The sequence below is a fragment of the Pocillopora damicornis genome, chromosome 7, assembly GCF_964200805.1.
Source record: "Pocillopora damicornis chromosome 7, jaPocDami1.2, whole genome shotgun sequence".
Lineage (NCBI taxonomy): Eukaryota > Metazoa > Cnidaria > Anthozoa > Scleractinia > Pocilloporidae > Pocillopora > Pocillopora damicornis.
The window spans coordinates 22,197,895-22,219,665 of record NC_142676.1 but is presented as its reverse complement, the minus strand read 5'-3'; the positions used below and the strand labels follow the sequence as shown (position 1 = coordinate 22,219,665).

The 21,771-nt window shown below is 38.9% G+C and overlaps 3 protein-coding genes across 3 annotated transcripts in view; all 3 read right to left on the bottom strand.

The window, feature by feature from the left end:
* Positions 1 to 2,174: 2,174 nt before the first annotated feature.
* LOC149043142 (uncharacterized) lies at positions 2,175 to 3,167 on the bottom strand. Its single transcript, XM_089213699.1, has one exon. The coding sequence runs from the start codon at positions 3,165 to 3,167 to the stop codon at positions 2,175 to 2,177; it is 993 nt and encodes a 330-aa protein (XP_089069825.1).
* An 18-nt stretch (positions 3,168 to 3,185) lies between these two features.
* On the bottom strand, positions 3,186 to 7,715 carry LOC149043141 (uncharacterized). The gene has a single exon (XM_089213698.1). It carries the CDS (start codon positions 7,713 to 7,715, stop codon positions 3,186 to 3,188), a length of 4,530 nt encoding a protein of 1,509 aa, XP_089069824.1.
* Positions 7,716 to 9,389: 1,674 nt separating this feature from the next.
* LOC149043139 (uncharacterized) overlaps positions 9,390 to 21,771 on the bottom strand; it is a 49,962-nt gene continuing 37,580 nt past the window's right edge. Inside the window, exons 3-6 of the mRNA XM_089211367.1 lie at positions 16,654 to 16,810; positions 12,961 to 13,133; positions 11,439 to 11,669; positions 9,390 to 10,680 (exon numbers count right to left, since the gene is read on the bottom strand). Coding sequence (XP_089067493.1) covers positions 10,562 to 10,680; positions 11,439 to 11,669; positions 12,961 to 13,133; positions 16,654 to 16,810 — 680 coding nt within the window. The 3' untranslated portion in view covers positions 9,390 to 10,561. The remainder of the gene's footprint in view (positions 10,681 to 11,438; positions 11,670 to 12,960; positions 13,134 to 16,653; positions 16,811 to 21,771) is intronic.

The window sequence follows — 21,771 nt, the reverse complement described above, 5'->3', positions numbered from 1 at the left end:
AACAATCCTTCAGGTAAAAAGGTTACATTATTAGCCTCCAGCTTCCTGTAAAAACATCGACTCATTAACATTATTTTATTGCACATGTTTGAGCTCCAGAGGTGTCACCATAATCTCAGCTAGACTGATCCTTAGCTCTTGCAGAGAAAGCCTTTCCATTTAATAGAAAACCTAGACAAAGTCGTGTTCACTCACAGCCCTTTCAGGTTGATCAAGTTGCCAAACAGTCGGCCTCTTGAGGAGCAGCAGTTCTTTGTATATAGCCGTATAATTCTTATAATTTTTTCTCAAAACTCTCATAATTTTCTCTCAAAAATGAGTGCTTTAAATAAAACAGAAAGCCGAACTTGACATCAATATATGAACTTATCCTTACACTTGTTAAGCTTGAGCCCGAATTGTCACTATGATCATGCTTTATTTTTCAGACCGAGCCTATGGGTTTTCATGACATACAGTTTTGATACATTAAAGATGGAGTTTTAGAGCGTGTTAAGGAGCAGCGGTTCTCTATAGATAGCCATATAATTCTAGTAGTACAATAATATTTTGACTTCTTGCTAAAAACGCCTTTCCGAAATAATGCTCATTTTTCCCTTCACTGAGGATGGGTTTGTATTTTTTACTTGAAGAAGGGGTATTTCCTTAATTCGAAGAGAAAAAGAAAGGTATTTACGGTTACTGCAGCTGCTTGCCAGTTAAAGGAATGTTTTACTTTTCTTGAGAGGTCAGATTATACAGGACGATTCTCCACTTTTTAAATGTGCACGATACTTGCACAGCAAGTGTGTGCAATGAAAAACTGCGACATGACTTTATAAAGGGCTCAGATTACACCCCAGATTACTTGGGTTCGACTAAAAATGATGGCTTTCAACAAAACACATAGCAACATTTGACAGCAGTAAATGAACTTTTCCTCACTATTTCTAGTTATGAGCCCTTGCGTTCTCCTTATAACTTCAGGCTGATCTCTTGGTTCTTTCAGAGAAAGCCTCTTTAGTTTATTAGATAAGCTAAACAAATTCGTGTTAACTCACAGCCGCCACAAGTTGATCAAGTTGTCAAACAATCCCTCAGGTAAAAAGGTTATATTATTAGCCTCCAGTTCCCTGTAAAAACATCGACCCATTAAGGTTATTTTATGCCACAAGTTTGAGCCCCAGAGGTGTCACTATAATCTCAGCTAGACTGATCCTTAGCTCTTGCAGACAAAGCCTTTCCATTTAATAGAAAACCTAGACAAAGTCGTGTTCAATCTCAGCCCTTTTCAGGTTGATCAAGTTGCCAAACAATCGGCCTCTCGAGGAGCAGCAGCCGTATAATTCTTATAATTTTTTTCTCAGGAGTGCTTAAAATAAAACAGAAAGCCAAATTTGACGTCAATATATGAACTTATCCTTACACTTGTTAAGCTTGAGCCCGAATTGTCACTATGATCATGCTTTATTTTTCAGACCGAGCCTATGGGTTTTCATGACATACAGTTTTGATAAAAGAAAAGGGAGTTTTAGAGCGTGTTAAGGAGCAGCAGTTTTTTATAGATAGACATATAATTCTAGTAGTACAATAATATTTTGACTTCTTGCTAAAAACGCCTTTCCTAAATAATGCTCATTTTTCCCTTCATTGAGGATTGGTTTGTATTTTTTACTTGAAAAAGGGGTATTTCCTTAATTCCAAGAGAAAAAGAAAGGTATTTATGGTTACCGCAGCTGTTTGTCAGTTAAAGGGACGTTTTACCTTTCTTGAGAGGTCAGACTATACAGGACAATTATCCATTTTTTATATGTGCACGATACTTGCATAGTAAGTGTGTGCAATGAAAAATTGCGAAATGACCTTATAAAGGGCACAGATTACATCCCAGATTACTTGGTATTTTGCCAGTCGAAGATTAACTCAGTCCACGGTTTTAAACAGCTCCTTTATTGAATTATCGCTTGGAGTAGTCGCGTTCAAAATCCAGTGGTGTCTCACAGTTCTTCTGACTAGCAAGTCGTAATGCAGTGAATTCCGTTTATGATGTCATCACGTTCTGCGATTAGTATTAATTAATTGAAAATTGTGGCCTTAATTAGCTAGCGCAGTAGATAACATATTAAGCAATACACTCCCCCATCTGAAATGAGGTATAGTAAGTATACGATTTACAAGTAAATTTAAGAGTTCAGTCACTGTTCATCAATAGGCAGTATTAATATTAGGCGCTGTACTGGTCGCTGTACACCTATATAGCCTTTTCCTTTATATTTAGTTACAGGCTCATTTGTTATGTTCTTGTATTCGACGTGTACTTTCCGGACTCTCCCATCCGTTCCTGGATATGTATTAGAAACTCTCCCGATCTTCCATTTTCCTCTTAACAAGCTCGAGTCCTGTATAAGAACGATATCTCCAGTTTTTAAGTTACGGTGGGATGTATGCCATTTTTGACGTATCAGCAAACTAGGAAAGTAATTTTGCGTCCACTTCCTCCAGAAAGAAGATATTATCGTTTGTACGAACGAAAACCGTTTTCTATTACTCGCTCGCTCGTCAAAGATCATGCCACTTGGTATTCGTGCCGTTTCTCTTCCAAGCAAAAGATTGTTTGGGCAAAGATATGCACCGTCATCAGGTGACGCAGGGTGCCTTCCTATTGGTCTTTCATTCAGCAAGTTGGCGACCTCGTAAAGTACTGTTTGTAACTCTGAGAATGTAAAGGTACTATCGCCAATAGAAGCGTTAATAGCTCGTTTTACAGATCTTATGAGAGCTTCTGTGACTCCGTTCTGCCAGGGTGCGTCTGCGGATGTAAAGATCCACTCAAATCCCTCAGTTATGCCAAAACCTTTTAGTTTGTTCCAATCCCAAGTCTTGGTCATATTAGAAAGCTCTTTATTTGCTGCGACGAGTTGGGTACCGTTATCTGAGAATAGCTTAGATGGGTAACCATGTAGTGACACGAATCGTCTAAAGACCATTAGGAATTTGTCTGTACTATAGTCTGCTGCTATATCCAAGTAAACTCCTCTTGTCCCTAGACAGTTGAATATCACTCCATACGCCTTAGATGTTGTTCTTTTCTTTACTTCATCGCGAATCTTGTAAGGTCCAAACAAATCGATGCCTGTACTGCTCCATGGAGGGGCTGGTTTCAGCCTTTCAGTTGGAAGGTTGCCCATTACTTGTTCACTGACTTTTTAATCAAGTTTTCTACAAACGACGCATTTGGACTTGATTGATTGCACAAGTTTCAACAGTTTCGGGATCCAATACCTGGTACGCACTTTGCTGGCTGTAGTTAATATCCCATGATGCCCTTTTCTGTGTATTTGCTCTGTAAATAAACGTGAGAATGGGTGATCGTATGGAAGGAGTATTACTTCTCTCTTGTTGTAGCTCATCTCCATCCATAACTCGCTTCGTCCTCTAATCACATATATACCATCTTCTCGCATCTTAGGACATAATCTTTTGTAATTCCCGTTCTCGATATCCTTCCCGATGTCTTGTTGAGCTTCACGTATCCAAAATAATTCAGCCCTTTCCAAATCATGTGGTGTGAGATCACGTGTTGCGTTTTTCAGAGATGTTTTGGGGTTTCTGTCATAGAGTTTCAGAACTCTTGCCGTCACCCTTAAGAGCTTGCTATAATTTGAGTACTTGGTGATATCAATCCTTCCTGCAAGGGTATCCTGAAATCCTTCGATTTTTACAGCCAGTGCCGTCTTGACTCGTTCTGGTAGTTGTGATTCTAAATAATTGCGAGTTATTGGCCAATCATCTTCTGGTTGTCGTAGGAATTCGGGTCCTTTCTGCCATGCGCTTTCGAGCCCGATATCGCTAGGCTTCTTCCCTCTCGTGAGACAATCAGCGATGTTGTGTTCGCTCTCTATCCAGTACCAATCTGTTTGGCTTGTTCCTTCTTGTATTTCTCCAATTCTTGTGGCAGCGAACGTGTTAAAACCGTAGGAATTTTTCTGTATCATAGCATGTACTATTTGTGAGTCAACAATGTGATAGATTTTTTGAAATTGGTATCTGCATTCTTTCTCAATGAAGGTCTTGAGACGTTTGTTCAATACTGCACCACATAGTTCGATACGATCGATAGATATTTTTTTGATTGGAGCTAGGCGATTCTTAGAGATGATCAAGTTACTTTCAAATTGACCATTTTTTCGTTCCCAGCGTACATACGCGCATGCAGCGTAGGCGTCTTGAGATGCATCACTAAATATAATAAGAATAGGTTCTCCAACTGCATCCGACGGCTTCACGCATCTCATGAATCGTACTTGATCCATGTCTTTCAAATCTTTGAAGAAGGTTATCCAGTTCTCTCTATTCTCTTCAGGAATGGGATCATCCCAGTCAAGCTTCTGTTCACTTCCCCATAAGTGCCGCATTAGAATCTTCGCTCTTACAGTGAACGGTCCAGCTAGTCCGAGAGGATCATATACACTAATGATCTGTGAGAGAATCATCCTCTTCGTGAGTTGTTGAGGGGGAAAATCTGTGGTTACGTTATTTGTTTGTAAAGCATGTCTCTTTCCTTTTGGTGAGAACTTGATCTTGACTTCAAAACATAGCTGATCTTCACATGGATTCCATTTGATCCCAAGTATCTTTTCGGTCGACGTATGCGGTGTCTGTACCATGATCGTTTCTTCTTGCTTGTTAATATCTCCTGAGAATATCCACTCTTTAACCTGAAATCCTCCTTTAATAATAGCTTTCTCTATGTCTTGGCTAAGGTCACGGGCCAGTGCAATGTTATCTTTGCTTTCGATGATATCGTCCATGTAAGTGTTGGTTTGAATTATGTCTGCTGCTTCCGGATAATTCTTGCGCATCATCTCTGCCGTTTTTCTCAATGCTACAGTGGCGATCGTGCCGGACGGTTTATCTCCAAATGACACTCGCTGTATTATATAGGTGTCTGGTTCTCTCGTACTATCCATGTCGCGCCAAAGAAATCGGTGAGTATGTTGGTCTAACTTCGACGTTTTCACTGTGTGGTACATTTTCCTAATGTCTCCTATGAAAGCAACTCTGTTCTCTCTAAAGCGTATCAAGACTCCTAACAAGTTATTGAGCAAGTCAGGACCCTTTGCCCAATACTCGTTTAATACGTGCCCCATATAGTTCGCACTGCTGTTGAAAACTATACGAACTGGAGTAGATTTCGATTCTGGTTTGAAAACTTCGTGGTGAGCAATGTAATGCGTAGGGCCTGTGTAGTTTGTTAATTCTTCCTCGGATAGCTTTCTTGCCACATTTCTTGCCACCATGTCCTTTATCTGTTCGTCATACATTTTCGCGTGATCTGCGTTCTTTCTGAGTCGTCGTTTGGTAGCAGCTAATTTCGCCATCGCTACTTTGCGGTTGTTAGGAAGCTTATGGGGGTCTTTTATCCAGGGGTATTCAGCGGTCCATGAGTTGTCTTCACTGTTAAAACTTAAATTCCGCTCAATTAACTCCAGTTCCCTTTCTTCCTGTATGGTATAATCTTTGGCGCCCAAGGAGCATTTTCCGCACTTGCATCCCCCGCACTTCGGTTTGCACTGTACACCAAGTGCCTCGATAGTGTAAAAATCTTCGACATTGACTTTGCCTACAAAGTGTACTCTCGCGTTTCCAAGATTATGGGTCATGCACGTTTCTTTAAGCAGTGGGTGAGTTCCTCCAACGCATCTTCCAAAACGATTTTTCAGTAGTACAAGATGCCCATTATTCTGTTCCCTTTCCGGGTGGAAGGCGGCGTATTCATAACCGATCAACACATCAACTGGACCAGCGGGTCGCGCTATTTCATCCTTTGAAACGTTTCTAAATAGGTGGGCGATGCTCTCTACGTTTACATGCTCGATATCAGAGGTGATTTTGCTGATCCCATATACTTCGAATTCCACGGCTTGACCTCGCTTGTCCAAAAGTGGTAGCTTGTATTTCATTGTTTCGATTTCCTCGTTCTGCCCTCCTATCTTCACTATTGAAAGATTCACTTTGACTCCACTGAGTTTCTCTTGTTTCGCTTTGGCGTTGGTTATGAAGCAAAGTGAGGCTGCGTTGTCCCACATTACATTAGCTGTCCCCTTCCTGGTTTTTACTCTCTGTACTTGGAGAAGACATTTATCGACGTTGGATTCGCTGCATACATTGGCGGAGGCAGAAGCTTGCTGGGGTGTACTTTCATCGTTTTCGTGAATTGATGGGTGATGTTTCCTCGTGCAGCCATTCACGCCGCAATCTCTTTTTATCCTACAAGTCCGCTGCCTGTGACCAGGCTTAAGACAAGCCCAGCATGCTTGCTTTTCTTTGAGAAAATCCCTTTTTTCGTCAACTGTCTTAGCTTGATAAAGTCGGCAATTTGACGTCCAGTGCTTACCATTCTCGTGAATCAGACACTTAGGCCTAGGTTCTTTGGTACTTTCGTCTTTTCCGACTGTGATACCCTCCAAGTAATGTGCTGCGCCTTTGTGATATTGGTTGCTGCTTCCTGCACGGAGTGTAGCACTTTCGTATTCAATGGCATCCCTTTGACTCTGTAGAAAGTCGAGAAGACTTGGAAATTTGTTGCTTTTATCAACAAGACTGTCACGAGAGCTTACCCGTTCGGAACATTTCCGTTTGATATCTGACGGGAGTGCTTTCTCAATTACGCTGACTGAACTTGTGGTCGTGATCTCTGTTTCCAAGCCGAGTCCTTTTAGGTTACGATAACCATCCCCTATGAGGGTTACAAATTCTATAAAGCGTTTATCTTCTCCTTCTCTGAGCATTCTAAATCGCTTTATTTCGTCAATGATGACATAGGCAACTTTGGCTGGGTCTCCATATTTGTCGTCTAAACGATGCCACATCTTGTCTATGTCGTCGTCTACGCAGTTCACCAATCTCGCTGGCTCCCCCTTAAGACAGGTGCGTAGGACGTACGCTGCGTCACCTTTTCGGATTTGAGTCATAACTTGCTTCTGGAAATCTCTTTTAAATTGCGGATACTTGTGCAGTTCTCCGTCAAAGTGAGGCAATCGTACTTTTTCTAGTTGTAGAAAGGAAGCTGAGGCGGTAGACCCCCGCTTTGTTTCTTTAGCTTCTTCCACATCAGTGTAGCTTAGCGCTATTTTCTCCTTTATTTCATGATAACAGGTTTGGATTGTAGCGATCCAATTTATTTCAGCTTCTGCTGAGTCTTGAGTTAATAATTGTAGCAGTTCTGTGTTTGATCGTTTGCGTTCCAAAAATTCTTCTTCAATTTGCGTTTGTAAAACTCTCAATGCAAAATTGGGAATTTCTTTAGATTGCAGCGCGTGCGAGATACTTTTGTATGAAGCTTCGAAAACTGCGCGCGCTGTTTTCTGTCTTGTGCGTGCTTTATCAATGTATTCTTGACGCTCCACGTACGCACGTGTTGATCTTTCTTTCACAGTGATTTGTTCCACATATTTGATTTTGCGATTGGTCGCCTCATTAAACTTCTCTTGGACTTCTGTCATCCACACTTCTGCTTCTTCAGACTGATCGTCTGGCAATAGCTCGATGTAGGCTTCATGTTTGCCTTCGAGTTCATCGTACGCTTCCGCCAGTTTCGCATAGTTTGTTTCAACTATTTCTACGCCTTGGTTGTTGTCTATCGACTTGGTGAGGAAGTTCTTCTTTCTTGTGAATCTTCCTTTAGCTGTTGTACGCTTGCCTTTAGCCTTCTCGATTTCAGCTGCGTTTTCCATCTTCACTTATCCAGTTGTCGCTTTGTAGCAGACCACCGTGGATTTTGAATATTTTGCCAGTCGAAGATTAACTCAGTCCACGGTTTTAAACAGCTCCTTTATTGAATTATCGCTTGGAGTAGTCGCGTTCAAAATCCAGTGGTGTCTCACAGTTCTTCTGACTAGCAAGTCGTAATGCAGTGAATTCCGTTTATGACGTCATCACGTTATGCGATTAGTATTAATTAATTGAAAATTGTGGCCTTAATTAGCTAGCGCAGTAGATAACATATTAAGCAATACACTTGGGTTCGACTAAAAATGACGGCTTTCAACAAAACATATAGCAAAATTTGACAGCAGTAAATGAACTTCTCCTCACTATTGCTAGTTTTGAGCCCTTGCGTTCTCCTTATAACTTCAGGCTGATCTCTTGGTTCTTTCGGAGAAAGCCTCTTTAGTTTATTAGATAAGCTAAACAAACTCGTGTTAACTCACAACAACCCCAAGTTGATCAAGTTGTCAAACAATCCCTCAGGTAAAAAGGTTATATTATTAGCCTCCAACTTCCTGTAAAAACATCGACTCATTAAGGTTACTTTAGTGCACAAGTTTGAGCCCCAGAGGTGTCACTATAATCTCAGCTAGACTGATCCTTAGCTCTTGCAGAAAAAGCCTTTCCATTTAATAGAAAACCAAGACAAAGTCGTGTTCACTCACGGCCCTTTCAGTTTGATCAAGTTGCCAAACGGTCGGCCTCTTGAGGAGCAGCAGTTCTTTGTATATAGCCATATAATTCTTATAATTTTTCCTCAAAACTCTTATAATTTTCTCTCAAAAATGAGTGCTTTAAATAAAACAGAAAGTGAAATTTCACGTCAATATATGAACATATCCTCACTATTGTTAAGGTTCAGCCCGAATTGTCGCTATGGTCATGTTTTGTTTTTCAGACCGAGCCTATGGGTTTTGATAAGATGCAGTTTTGATACATGAAAAGGGATTTTTAGAGCGTGTTAAGGAGCAGCAGTTCTTTATAGATAGCCATATAATTCTAGTAATACAATAACATTTTGAATACTTGCTAAAAACGCCTTTCCAAAATATTGCTCATTTTTCCTTACATTGAGGATGAGTTTGCCTTTTTTAACTGAAGAAGGGGTATTTCCTTTATTCCAATGAAAAAAAATGTATTTACAGTTACCGCACCTGTTTGCCAGTTAAAGGTACGTTTTAATTTTTTTCAAAAGTCAGACTACATAAAAAAAGCCTCCGTTTTTCAAATGTGCAAGATAGTTGCACAGTAAGTATGTGCAATAAAAAATTATGAAATGACCTTATGAAGGGCATAGATTACATCACTGATTACTTGGGTTCGATTATAGATTACACCCCAGATTACTTGGGTTCGACTAAAAATGACGGCTTTCAACAAAACATACAGCAAAATTTGACAGCAGTAAATGAACTTGTCCTTACTATTGCTAGTTTTGAGCCCTTGCGTTCTACCAATAACTTCAGACTGATCTCTTGTCTCTTTGGGAGAAGGCCTCTTCAGTTTATTACATAAGCTAAAGAAACTCGTGTTAACTCACAGCCGGTAGAGGTTGATCAAGTTGTCAAACAATCCCTCAGGTAAAAAGGTTATATTATAGGCCTTCAGCTCCCTGTTAAAACATCGACTCATTCAGGTTATTTTATTTTTTTATTAGTTTTGATACATGAAAAGGGAGTTTTAGAGCGTGTTAAGGAGCAGCAGTTCTTTATAGATAGACATATAATTCTCGTAGTACAATAATATTTTGACTTCTTGCTAAAAACGCTTTTCCAAAATTTTTTTTTCCAACATTGGGGATGGCTTTGTATTTTTTTAATTGAAGAAGGGGTATTTCCTTAATTCCAAGAAAATGAAAAGGTATTTACGGTTACTTCAGCTGCTTGCCAGTTAAAGGGACGTTTTACCTTTCTTGAGAGGTCAGACTATACAGGAAGATTCTCTATTTTTTAAATGTGCACGACAGTTGCATAGTAATTGTGTGCAATGAAAAATTGCGAAATGACCTTATAAAGGGCACAGATTACATCCCAGATTACTTGGGTTAGACTAAAAATGACGGCTTTCAACAAAACATATAGCAAAATTTGACAACAGTAAATGAATTTTTCCTCACTATTGCTCGTTTTGAGCCATTGCGTTCCCCTTATAACTTCAGGCTGATCTCTTTGTTCTTAAGGAGAAAGCCTCTTAAGTTTATTAGATAAGCTAAACAAACTCGTGTTAACTCACAGCCACCCCAAGTTGATCAAGTTGTCAGACAACTCCTCACGTAAAAAGGTTATATTATTAGCCTCCAGCTCCCTGTAAAAACATCGACTCATTAAGGTTACTTTATTGCACAAGTTTGAGCCCCAGAGGTGTCACAATAATCTCAGCTAAACTGATTCTTAGCTCTTGCAGAGAAAGCCTTTCCATTTAATAGAAAACCTAGACAAAGTCGTGTTCACTCACAGCCCTTTCAGGTTGATCAAGTTGCCAAACAATCGGCCTCTTGAGGAGCAGCAGTTCTTTACATATGGCCATATAATTCTTATAATTTTCTCTCAAAACTCTTATCATTTAACTCAGACAGATTTTTGTTTTCAAACTGTACCTTTGGGTGTTTATCTTAGACAACCGAAAGTTTTGAAATGAAAAGGACGGCTCTCGAGCTCAAGCATGTTATTAATACAAAGCAACGATAATTATTAGTCTAGTCCTTAATGAATCTAATTTTAAAAAATGCAGTCTACTGTAGGTTCATATCCCGGTGTACAAGTGCCCTGAGCATTAGCTTGTTGTCAATCAGCCTCTTACAATGCACAGCCTCTTACAATGTTTCCGTCAACGGCGAAAGACACCTCTTAAGTTGTGTTGCTGTCACCTTCTCGCATAAGAGTTTATTTCCAGTGCCACTGTTGAACCTCGGAGAACAGGCATGTCTACATTCTGAAAGAAAGGAAAGTAAGGGAAAGGAAAACCAGCAAAACTGATTAAATAAAGTCTCCAGATCAATAAACTCCAGTCAATAACACCATTGACATTAAGTTGAGAACAAAGCGTTATGAAGTTGAATCTAAGTGTAGAGGAAAATAAATAGCAGTTGTAGTAATGGCGGCAGCAATAATAGTTAGGACTGTGAATATATAAAAATCATGTGAACTGCAATGAAAAAATGAATATAGAAGCGCCATCTTCCCGGCCTTATTTTCACTCAGTTGGTGGAACGCTGCATCGGTATCGCAAAGGTCATGGGATCAAACCCCGCGCGGGCCTAAATCTTTTTTCTCAGACTTTATTTTTACTACTGTTTAATAAGTAGTTTTCATTAATGTGAAGATCGTTTTTATCTACAATAATAATAGTAATCGTGGCTACCGAAATCTCCCAAAATCAAAGTAAGTTGTTTATCTTTATTTCAATACCCCTTATCTGAGGATCCTGTATTATGCAGCTAACCTGTATTTAGCGGTCACCACGCCATTCCATATGGGTTTAATTGTTTACAGTTTGATCGTTTGTTCAACTTGCAGAACTATCCATCTAAGTGCTATGATTTAGGACGTATTGAGTACGTGGTAGAGGACGTGCTCAGTACGTCATTGTTGCAGTGAAGGGTTAATACAGGTTCATTTGTAGGAGCAGAATTTTCAGAACCTTATTTAACTCGGATGAGTCATGTTCTTAGATTTATGAAATATCCTTACCTTTTAAAATCACAGAGAACTCTCTCGTATCATATCCATACTTGTTAAAGGCAACAGAGGTGCAATTTGACTCATTATAGAACTGAAAGGCTGCAGCATATGTTGTGTTCACCAACACGGTAGAGCTTCTTATTACTGCTGTGTATATCGGTAGAGTTCCAGTCACTGGAATTTTCACTCTGTAACCTGGGAGAGCTTCCACAACGGCAGGTAAGGTTATTTTGGGTGGGGCTAAAGAAAAGTTGCATAAAAAAATGAAATGCAAAATAGCTCGTAGTCAGACGAAGTTGGTAATACACGATATCTCTCCGCATTCGTTTTATAATAACATGTATGGAAAAAAATTCAGGTTGCTTATTGGTTAAAGACATGTCAATTTATCCAATAACTTGCAAAAAGTTGAAAAAAATTGATTGGTGGGAAAGTGGCGAAAGCACATAAAAACGAAATGGCGGACAGGTTAGGGGAGAAATAACGACGTCTTGATTCACAGGCCGCCCAAGCTCATGGACAACGGTCGAAATCGGAGTGTGCAGCCTTGACTTCGTCTTTTGACAGGAATAAAAGTGATGGTAAAACAGCAGAAAACGCCGGAAACCACAACGGACACCTGGGATGCGAGTAAGTGTTATGATTTTACGTGTAAAATATTCATATTTTGAAATATTTATCGTTGTAAATCGATCATATTTCGTTCCCCATACTATTCCTTATAAGGTGTTCAAATTTTCAACAGTTCCTCTCGTAACTTAACACCGAGTCACACAACGCGTGACGCGTTCATGAATTAATCGTTGGCTTTTTCTCGAGACGCGAGCTTGGGTCGCCTGTGCTTGATTAAAATCAAAAACTTCCAACAAAGCGCAAACAACTGGCTAAATGTCGGTGACGCATGGACTCCCAAAAACGGCTATGGCAAAAATGTTTAAAAGGTAAGAACTAGAGGACCTGAACAAAATTATATCAGATTTTACGCAACAGCTAGTACGAAATACAGGGATTACATTGCGAGAGTGATAGTCTTCGTGTAAAGCAAATTCTAACTGAGAAAGATCGCAAATACTCAATTTTTTAAAGTTTAAAGTTGATCCTGATTCTTGCGGGAGGATCCCCACGACTCTGGAAACAATGCAAAGGTAAGTGGCCGCACCAATCAAAACTGAATCAAATTTTTGCATGTATATTATTATCAAGTAATCACACGGTTTTATCTCGTGCAAGTTGGGATAAATCAGGACTCGTAAAGTTTTCATAAACTACACATTGAACTTACCCTAGGAGCTCGTGCAATTTGGTTAGCTTTTAAATAATTTACTTGGGTTGATTTTTCCCAAATTGCACTCGAAATCATGTGATTATCCATAAGAAATAGTTGCCATTGTCCATGAGAGGTTCAGTAACGCCGCTGATAAAAAACCATTTCAGTTGTATAATTATTTTGTTTCTCTCTTTGAGATAACATCACACTGTCACCACTTCATTAAATATTTTGAGAGATTTCCATCCTAAGAATTATACAAACCAGCTGGAACCGTTTTGAAACGGAAGAAGAATCCTCTTTTTCCGACAAAGGAGTCTGTGTGGAATGTTATCAAGGCGAAGTTTCCATAAACTGCAACTGTCTGCCCAGTCCTTCGACCACAGTATTCACCAAGGATATAGTTCTGATCATTAGCAATCTTCACTATGTCATAACTAATGAGGAAAATATTAATTGAAGATTTTTTCACAGAAAAACATATTATCCATGATCGAGTTTACTTGACTGTAATTAATCTTCAACAAAGATAGAATGAAAGAATAAAGTACAATTTAAAGATCCACTGATAGTTGAAACGACGTTAAAAGTCGTTGAGCTAATTGGAAACCACGAGAAATAGCTAGGGATTAAGCTGGCAAATTTAACTATCGTTTCTAATATGTGACCCTCTACGGGATTTCAGGGAATAAGGTGAACGCACGCTCACGGTTCACTATCACGCTAACACAAAAGAACGAGCTTTTAACACATTAGCTGCGTCTAAGTTACCTGCCTCATTAACTTGGCAGCCATTGTCTTGCTTCGCACGTTAGAAACAAAGGAACGGGTTAAGATCTTGCTTGCAACTTTGCACGATATAACACGGTGACCGTGCCAATTTTATAACACGCTTCTTAAAGTTAAAGTTGCTTTCGATTTGTACAAGAAGTATGTCCTAAGCTTTAAGGCTTTTTAGCTTACCGATACGCCCGACCGATGTACGATACTCAGTATTCAGTGCAACTAATTCGCCAAACATTAAGGACTATCTCGACTTGTTGTGCATTATTTCAAACTGTGTTTGAGTTTTTTCTTACATTTTCGAATTCCTCATTTTCTTAAAACAGCTTGCGAAACACGGGCCGAACGAATAGACTCCTCTGCTCTTGAAATCGTGCATGAACTTTTGAAGGTAGTAAGCACAAGCTTTTAAAATAATAAGAGCGAACCTGTATGATGCAAAGCAAACGGCTTGAGTGTAAACGGTGTTCTCACCGTGTTTGTCTGTTCTGCTAGTCTCCGAGGCATTATTTATTTATTTTGTTAAATTTGTAAACCGACAAGTACGACAGTCCGTGTGGTGCAGTGGTAGCGTCGTCGTTTTTTTTCTTTCTACGGATGGAGTTTACAAAATAATGAAATATCTTCTATACCCTTTTGTTATAAACAGACAGTCTATTTGCCAAAGTTTAAGCGTTATAGATTACTTTGACTGTCGTCACCTAACCTTTTTGTAAATGCATTATTTTGGGCACATAAATGATTTTCTAGTTTGCGTTTCATGCCCTCTTTATTCTCTTAATAGTTAGCAATGTTTACTTACGAGGATCAGCCAAAATCAAAATAACTCAGAAGGCAGTTTTGTTGAACAATGGCTAAACTCTGTTCAATTAACCGACCCATAATGTTTTCATGTTAAATGATAGACTAAACATAATAAAATAATAAACTAGTTTTCTTAAGTCTGTGAATAAGAGTCCTCCTCTTTCCTCTACATTTCGTGTTAATGCGAGCGGCTATCTGATTTCACTGCTCACTCAAACATAGCGAGTCAAACTTCCTTTATAAAACGGACACAAGAAAGCCTGATTTTCCGCTATCCAACTGCTGGAAATCTTTAGTTCCTGACGTGTTGCACCTGGCCATCTCGTCGTCCGTGAAGAGAACATCAACAGAAGCAAGGGCGGCAGTAAACATCTCAGTTCCCTTCGCTACAATTGCGGTTACTTTGGTTCGCTGCTGATTCGTTGGACCGTGGCTGCCTGATACTATTAGGGAGACGTTCTGATCAAAAGGCTGCAGAGGTGGTCTTGATGGCACCATTGGCGAAGAAAGCACGAGCGACAGGTTTTCTTTGTGGCTTTGACAGAGTGTGCTCAGGACGGGACGCTGAAATTCAGTGGGCTATTTACTGAATGTGGCTGTTTTCTGATAAGTCTGAGCAGGGAGGCTGCTACAGAAACTCACCAGAGATGCAATTGCTTTGGAATTCAGCGTTGAGAAGTCCGAATCATCATCAAATGACGGCATAGAAGTAGGCTCCGACTCATGCTGATGGAGACACTTGAGTGCTGTGAACTACTTAACTACTTCTGTCAGGTTCAATATATGCTGTCGGAGCTCGGTAGTCAAATACTTGTTATATGCTGTTCACTTCAATTCACTTTTCCCATAATAATTAAGTTTTTGTAGATGCAGAAAAGAAAAGTCACTCAATGTACGCGCGATCGAGGATACACTTAATTTCACTTTGTCTCAGAATAATAAGTTGTTCCAAATACCGAGCTTTTGTTTCAGAAAGGAAAAACTCACAACTCACACGCCTGCACTTTCGATCGTTCAGATAAATCACACTCCGAAAAGTTAATGTCAACATCGAAGTCAATTTCCTGATCAGTTTTGTCGCTGCTGTCAGAACCGTAGACGTACAGTTGATCATCTTCCACTTCTGTTGGTCTAGCGCGAGAACAATCTTCTGCCAGGGACTCTGAATCTTTTCCGCAGTTCAGAAAGTATGAGAATTCATGACTTTGAGGTTGCATTTTGAAACTTGATAATGAACGATTACGAAGCGTTGGCTTGTTCCTTTGTGCGTGCAAATGTTTTAACTATGGAAACCAAAAGCAAGTGAATGCACGCACAGGGTCCAGAGGAGTTTGAAACTTTTAAGTTTGCTCAGTTTGCGAACTGAAAAACTCGTTAATATCTTTGACAATTTTAATTTTAATTATCCTCGCGTTACAGTTGCGTTGCGCAAGGTATAGACCGCAGTTCTAAAGACTAAGAGCTCGTAAGATGCCAAGATCGGCGTACAATAAGTAATTCGTGGCTTCTCTAGGAAAGCTTCGTTTTGCGCTAGCTAACTAGCAGTTATTTATTTAAAAAATGCCGGTTTACATAGAGTGACGAACAGCGACCGCGTAGGGACATAGAGCCGGATATCTGTTGCGAAAGGATTCACAAAGATTCGGTACTTACAGAAGCGGTAAGGATTTATATATTACAGGTAAGAATTAAGTTTTAAAAAAGTAATTCATGTGTTCAAACTGAGCTCCTCCGGACCTAGTGTTCACTGAATTCCTTGTGAAAATCCTGGGGGAAAGAGCCGTGATTTGCCGTGGATGTTTCCTTTTTTTTATTACAACTTTCGGATAGGACAGAAGATCTTCATTTTCGCCTGTATTTTGTAAGTAATACACTGTACAAACACCATTTTCACAATAATTTACTGTTAAAAAAGGAACAAAAAAATCTAGTGTGTTGTAATAACAAAGTTCTATACCGTGTTAGCCAGATCTGAACAACACACACTTTTTAAAATCAATTGTTGTTATGCGCATATCTGCACGGTAAGCGTGTTATGCCACTAGTGTGCGAGCGTATCATAACGTGCCGTGTGCGTGCGTTCACATTATTCCCTGAAATCCTGTGGAGGGTCACATATAGAGAAACGCAACGGAAATGACGAAATATTTTCTTGTCTAATGATACGAAGGTTTGAAGGAAGTTTTCCTTGCATTTTTTGGACGAGTGTTGTAAAGTTTGCTTCAGCTAAATCATCTGCCCTAGTTTGAATTTTTTATGAAGCTTATTTTGCAAGAGTAGCATACAAAACATAATAGCAGAAACAGAACTCTTGGACCGGATGCCTGCAATGAAAAAATAATCAATTCGTGGCAGAGAGGACTATCTTACCTGCATGATGGGTGAAACTCCACATCAAAGTCAACGAAATATATTCCCATTGGCCCTCCGGGTGGAATAGGAACAGAGTATTCACAATCCATACCTGCTGGATATCTAAATGGATATCCTGGACTTTTCAATGTGCTGTTTACCAAAACCCCACATTCTAAAGAAATAGTAGTGTCAGTACACCTTTGTCATTATCTATTTTTTTTCAACAATGTAGAAATTGTAATAATACTATTATTGTTATTATCATTATTATTATTACTATCGTTATAATTAATATTACTATTTGACGTGAGGGTTTGTCACCCTAATGCCCACTCGTACCGGAACATGGGTACGAGAAAAAGCGCCAGTATTCTAGAAGAGTACTTTATGTGGAAAGAGGAACATTCACCCCGCTGGTTTTTACGACAACGAGTGGGATGGGGAAATAATGTCTTAGGTCTCACTGTAGATCGGCAGAGTTCATTGCCTCAAAGAAAGAAGAGCAATATTCCACAGCCATCTCCTGGATAAGAACTCAAGTTTCGTTTGCGCTTTTGCGATCTGCTCTTGCCTGTTTAAGAGGCTCCGGGAACATTATCAAAGTTCAGCATGACATTAACAACTTCATTTCCCACCTTGTGTAGCGAAGGCACTAGAATTTCCATTCCACGCGTTCAAATAAATTGCCAAAAGCAGTGCCATAATGAGCGGGGGTTCCACTGCAACCATAGTTTCTGAAAACGGGTAAAACAGAGTAAAAGAGAAATTAATTCAGTGATAAATCGATTTTATCACCTATCGTATAGAATATCAATATTTGTATTAATTTCCAAATGATCATATTTAATTCTTTCGCCGATTGGTGACAACCAGGTGCAGAAACCCTCTTATAATAGCTCACATAACGCGAAGGCAGGTTTAATTGTGGTCTGTCCAAGCTTCTCCTACGGATCTCTGAGTTGACAAATGATTGCAATGTCATATAAAGCTGTTGCCCAGACGTGACATGGCAAATAATGTACACTCTAAGGTAGCTTCCTGTCAAAAACGCTGCTTCCTACAAGAATTCGTACTTATCTGAGGATATGTTCCAAAAATAATGCCCTTTCGAAAACGTTTGATCCTCTCGCAGAGTAATTCTCATCAACTGTCGATCAAATATTTCATGGTGCATGCAAAAACTCGAGGTGTTTTACAACAAGTTTTATAGTACGAATACATTTAACCATTTGGGCTGACTGTGTTAGAGAAAGCGAAATCACAGTTTTAGCAAATGTGATTATTCTTATGTATTACTATTTGTTTCGTTGGATCAACCAAACCAATCTTTGTCTTGATCGTAACCATTTCAAGAACAGAAAATTTAATAAATGCCATGTTTTGGTTGCTTAACATCTACTTGACAGGAAGGACACAAGAAAAACATATTCTTACCAATAAAATGACGTTTCGCACCAGTTTATTGATACCCTCTGTCCTTTTACGCCCAAACCACCTGTTTGGAAAATAGGAACCGGAAAAATTGTTCAAGCGAAATTCTCTGAAACAAAAAAGGAATCACGGGAAACACATATGTCTGATTAAAACGAGAAAAAAATTCTACGAGAAATGCTTTCGGTCAGCGCACAAAGCTAAATCTATTTCACATCACCGCTTTTAAATTCTGGAAAGCTTTTAGGAAGTTACAGAGCTTCCTCTATTTGTTTCGTTGAGTTTGTTTGTCAGTAAAGTGATGAACAAGACAGTTGATCCTGTGTTACTAAATTAGAATGATATTCGGTTTTTACAAGAGTTCTAACGATGGAGTTCTTTAAGATTTTCTTACCTCCGTTAACTGATGGGCGCCTCTTCGCTCTGAAGTTTAAATTAAGTTGCCAAGACTTTCAAATCTCTTCATAATCGAGAAACTAATGATATTTTTTCAGAGTTGTTTTCATACCGCATAGAGAGCCCCTAACCCAGTGGGAAAGATTGATATTTTTCCTGAGAGTAATGATTCCAACTGCTCGACTTTTTTTTTTAAATGACTCCAAAAAGACTTTTCAATATGACATTCGTTGAATTGTTGCGAAAATGATGTCAAGAAGGATCTCACCAAACTCTACAGCCGAGGAAAGTAAAATTTCTGATACTGAGGTTCGAATGAAGAAAAATGTCAGACAGCTGAGTAAACCTTTTTCTATTATCTAAACTTTAGGGTGTCAGTTTCAAATTTGATTTGTGTTTTGTTTGTTTAAAATTATCTTGAATAATAAAACCATAGGCTTTGTATCAACACCTTCAAATTACCCAAGGTTCCGTTTTTTCTTTTTTTTCGTAATTTGCGTAGATATAAATGAAGGTATAGAGGAGTGTTCATGAAAGGGTAGGAGACGTCAACTAGCTCTTGCAATGTGAAAGTCGCCGAAGCAATCAAATTCGGGTTAAAAGAAACCTTTTCAGCAGAATTTGAGGTTTTTAATGGCTTTAATAATCTAGAGCGAAACAGACGTCTCACAATAAGTTCCTGTATGGAGAAAACAGGTTTAATCTACAAGAAATATTAAAGTTTAGGATTCATGCGAAATTGTTTAATGAAAAAGTCACCGGTCATATTCAGAAATTCCTGAAGAAATATCTCATTTGAAGAGCTCCGTCACTGAGATAGAAAAATTCTAGAAGACGCAAATGAAACCGACCATAATTATGCTTCACAGTTCACAGAACATTTTCGGCTCCAGATAAAGCTGTTAATAGCTATTCATATACTTTCGACTTATAACGAAAAATTGATTGGTCGTGAGCATTCGTTCAACTATTTACAATAGCTTGTGAAGTTGGCATGATAACCCATACCGCATTAATCATGTTCGAGTTCTTAAATTTTTGCGAACTCAAACAGAAGTGTCTTCTTTTTCAGATTGTTTAAAAAGTTTGTAATAAAACGATTAATGAATTCGGCTTTCGCATTTTATCATGAATTATCAAAACTCTGTGTTATTTGCCTCAGCCTTCTGCTTCGGTTTTGCTAATATATGCTCAAACTCATCCAATAATGGCTTTTTTAGTGGCTGAAGCAAAAAAAACACCTTTTCTTTGCACAAGATTGCTGAGAAGGTAATGTCAGATCTTAAAGTGAAAGGAAACTACCTAAAGCCACAAAGTGAAAAGACGCCCGCAGAGAGTAAACAAAATGTGATGAGAATTTCGCAAAAGTTACTTAACTGCGCCTCAACAATACACTTTATTGACTTGTGGTCATATAAAAATATCCTATACTCAAGAAAAGTCTGTCTTTCAAATTTCGTCATATTCAATTGCACATGTATGCATATAGTTTACAGAAGACGAAGAATGCAATTTCCTGGAGTCCTATATTTGGAAAACAAAACAAACAAGCTATAATTTATAAGGACTAGGTCTATTTAGAATAACGAATATTCACTAACATTAGCCTATGGTTTTCTTCTCCAGTCTTTTCCATCAGAAAACCTAATATTTCGGTGAAAGCTGCTTCTTACAGTTGTATTTTTAAGTTTCTCTTTTGATTTCAAAAAATACTTACATTCCCCCAACAATGTACAGTACGAAATTCGCGAGGGGTTTCTGTTGTTTGTGTTTGAGGAGGGAGGGAGGGGAAGTCTGAGGACGTTAACTCGTTATTATAATTATTTGTTTATCAAGTAAGCTCGAAGATATTAGCATTTTGGTGCTGCTCTGTCCTAACACATACACAACAAAGTCGTGTGAGTGCAGGGCCGGACGGCTTTTTCAGGACTTGCTCATGTCAACCCGTTCGGTCCTACACACATCAGCTTTCACTATTGTGTGCGCGAGGCCGTAAGGGTCATACGATAATATGTACTTACTTCAAACATACTGAGATTTACACATGAAAAAAGCCCGTCTAAAATTCTTGCGAGACATACAACTAATCAGGCAATAAGAAAAGCGAGCGACTGTGAAAATTCATCGTTCGTCCAGTCAGAGACACAAACGATAGTACTTTACAGTGGTGAACAACGAGCACGTGACTTTCTGTCAAAAACAAAATGGAAGAAGTGACAACATCTGCTCGCCTTGAAATAGCAATTGATGACTTCATAAATGAGCAAGAAGACAAAAACAAGAGAGCAAAGACCGACAGAGACATAAGCCTGCTGAAGAACCTTTCTTCTCAGTATGTATGAAATAAAAAACATCATACCATGGAAAGTGCGATTTTTATTTACGAGTTAGGATATATCAAAAACTTATTCCTTCGCTGCCTTCACTGGTTCGATGGATCCGACTCCCGAGTAAAAATCGTCCGTGTGTAGTTTCCATGGGATAATCTGTCATTGTCATTTCATTTACCGGACGTAATCTGGAACAAAAAAATGAAAAATAATTAGGCCTCCTGTCTAAAAGCAAACGTTATTGATAAAATTTCACAAGGTCAAACACTTATCTATTGGAGAAAAAATAATTTTTTTTTTCTAGTTAAGAAATTTTTTTCTGTAAAACAACGTTCTGAAGGATTGTAAATAGTGGCTTCATCTATCTGTGAAGTTGATCTTCACCACAGATGCACTTACTTGCAGAATTTCGAAAAGAACAATTATGCGCAAAACGAACGCTCCAGCAAATAACTGTGAACGGTCACATCAGTTTAGCAGACGAAGCTATCACCAAAGAGTCCAAAATATATCTTTATACGTGTGAAGTGTAAATAAATGTCAGTTTACGATACGAGGAAATGATTGTTATTCAAATATTAAAATGGTTTCTCTTCATTGCCCAGGTTGCAGAACGGGCGGGAAATTCAAGACTTGTTTTTGGCTTTATTTTGAAACCGATAAATAGAAAAACGCTAGACTCAAGGAATCAGCAATCATCTAAACCAGAGAGTATGTTTCATCGCATGTTTCATGTTATACATAGAATCAATTTTGAGGAGTGTTTCTACAAACGTAAATCTATCACGCCTTTCAGGTGTGTCCTTGATATTCTCCCTCAGCAAAACGGTGTGGCTCCATAGGAAAAGCACGCTTTGGAATTAAAAAGAGATCTCAGAACCTTTTTTCATCACAAAACTACAGTAAGAGAAACCCTTCCCTCCATGAATTGTTCAATTTCAGCCGTGCCGTTAATGTGTTTCTAGCCTCAACGAAA

What these genes read in the sequence shown, in the direction of transcription:
- LOC149043142 (XM_089213699.1), bottom strand. Translation starts at nt 3,167, where the DNA reads ATGGGCAACCTTCCAACTGAAAGGCTGAAACCAGCCCCTCCATGGAGC.
- LOC149043141 (XM_089213698.1), bottom strand. Translation starts at nt 7,715, where the DNA reads ATGGAAAACGCAGCTGAAATCGAGAAGGCTAAAGGCAAGCGTACAACA.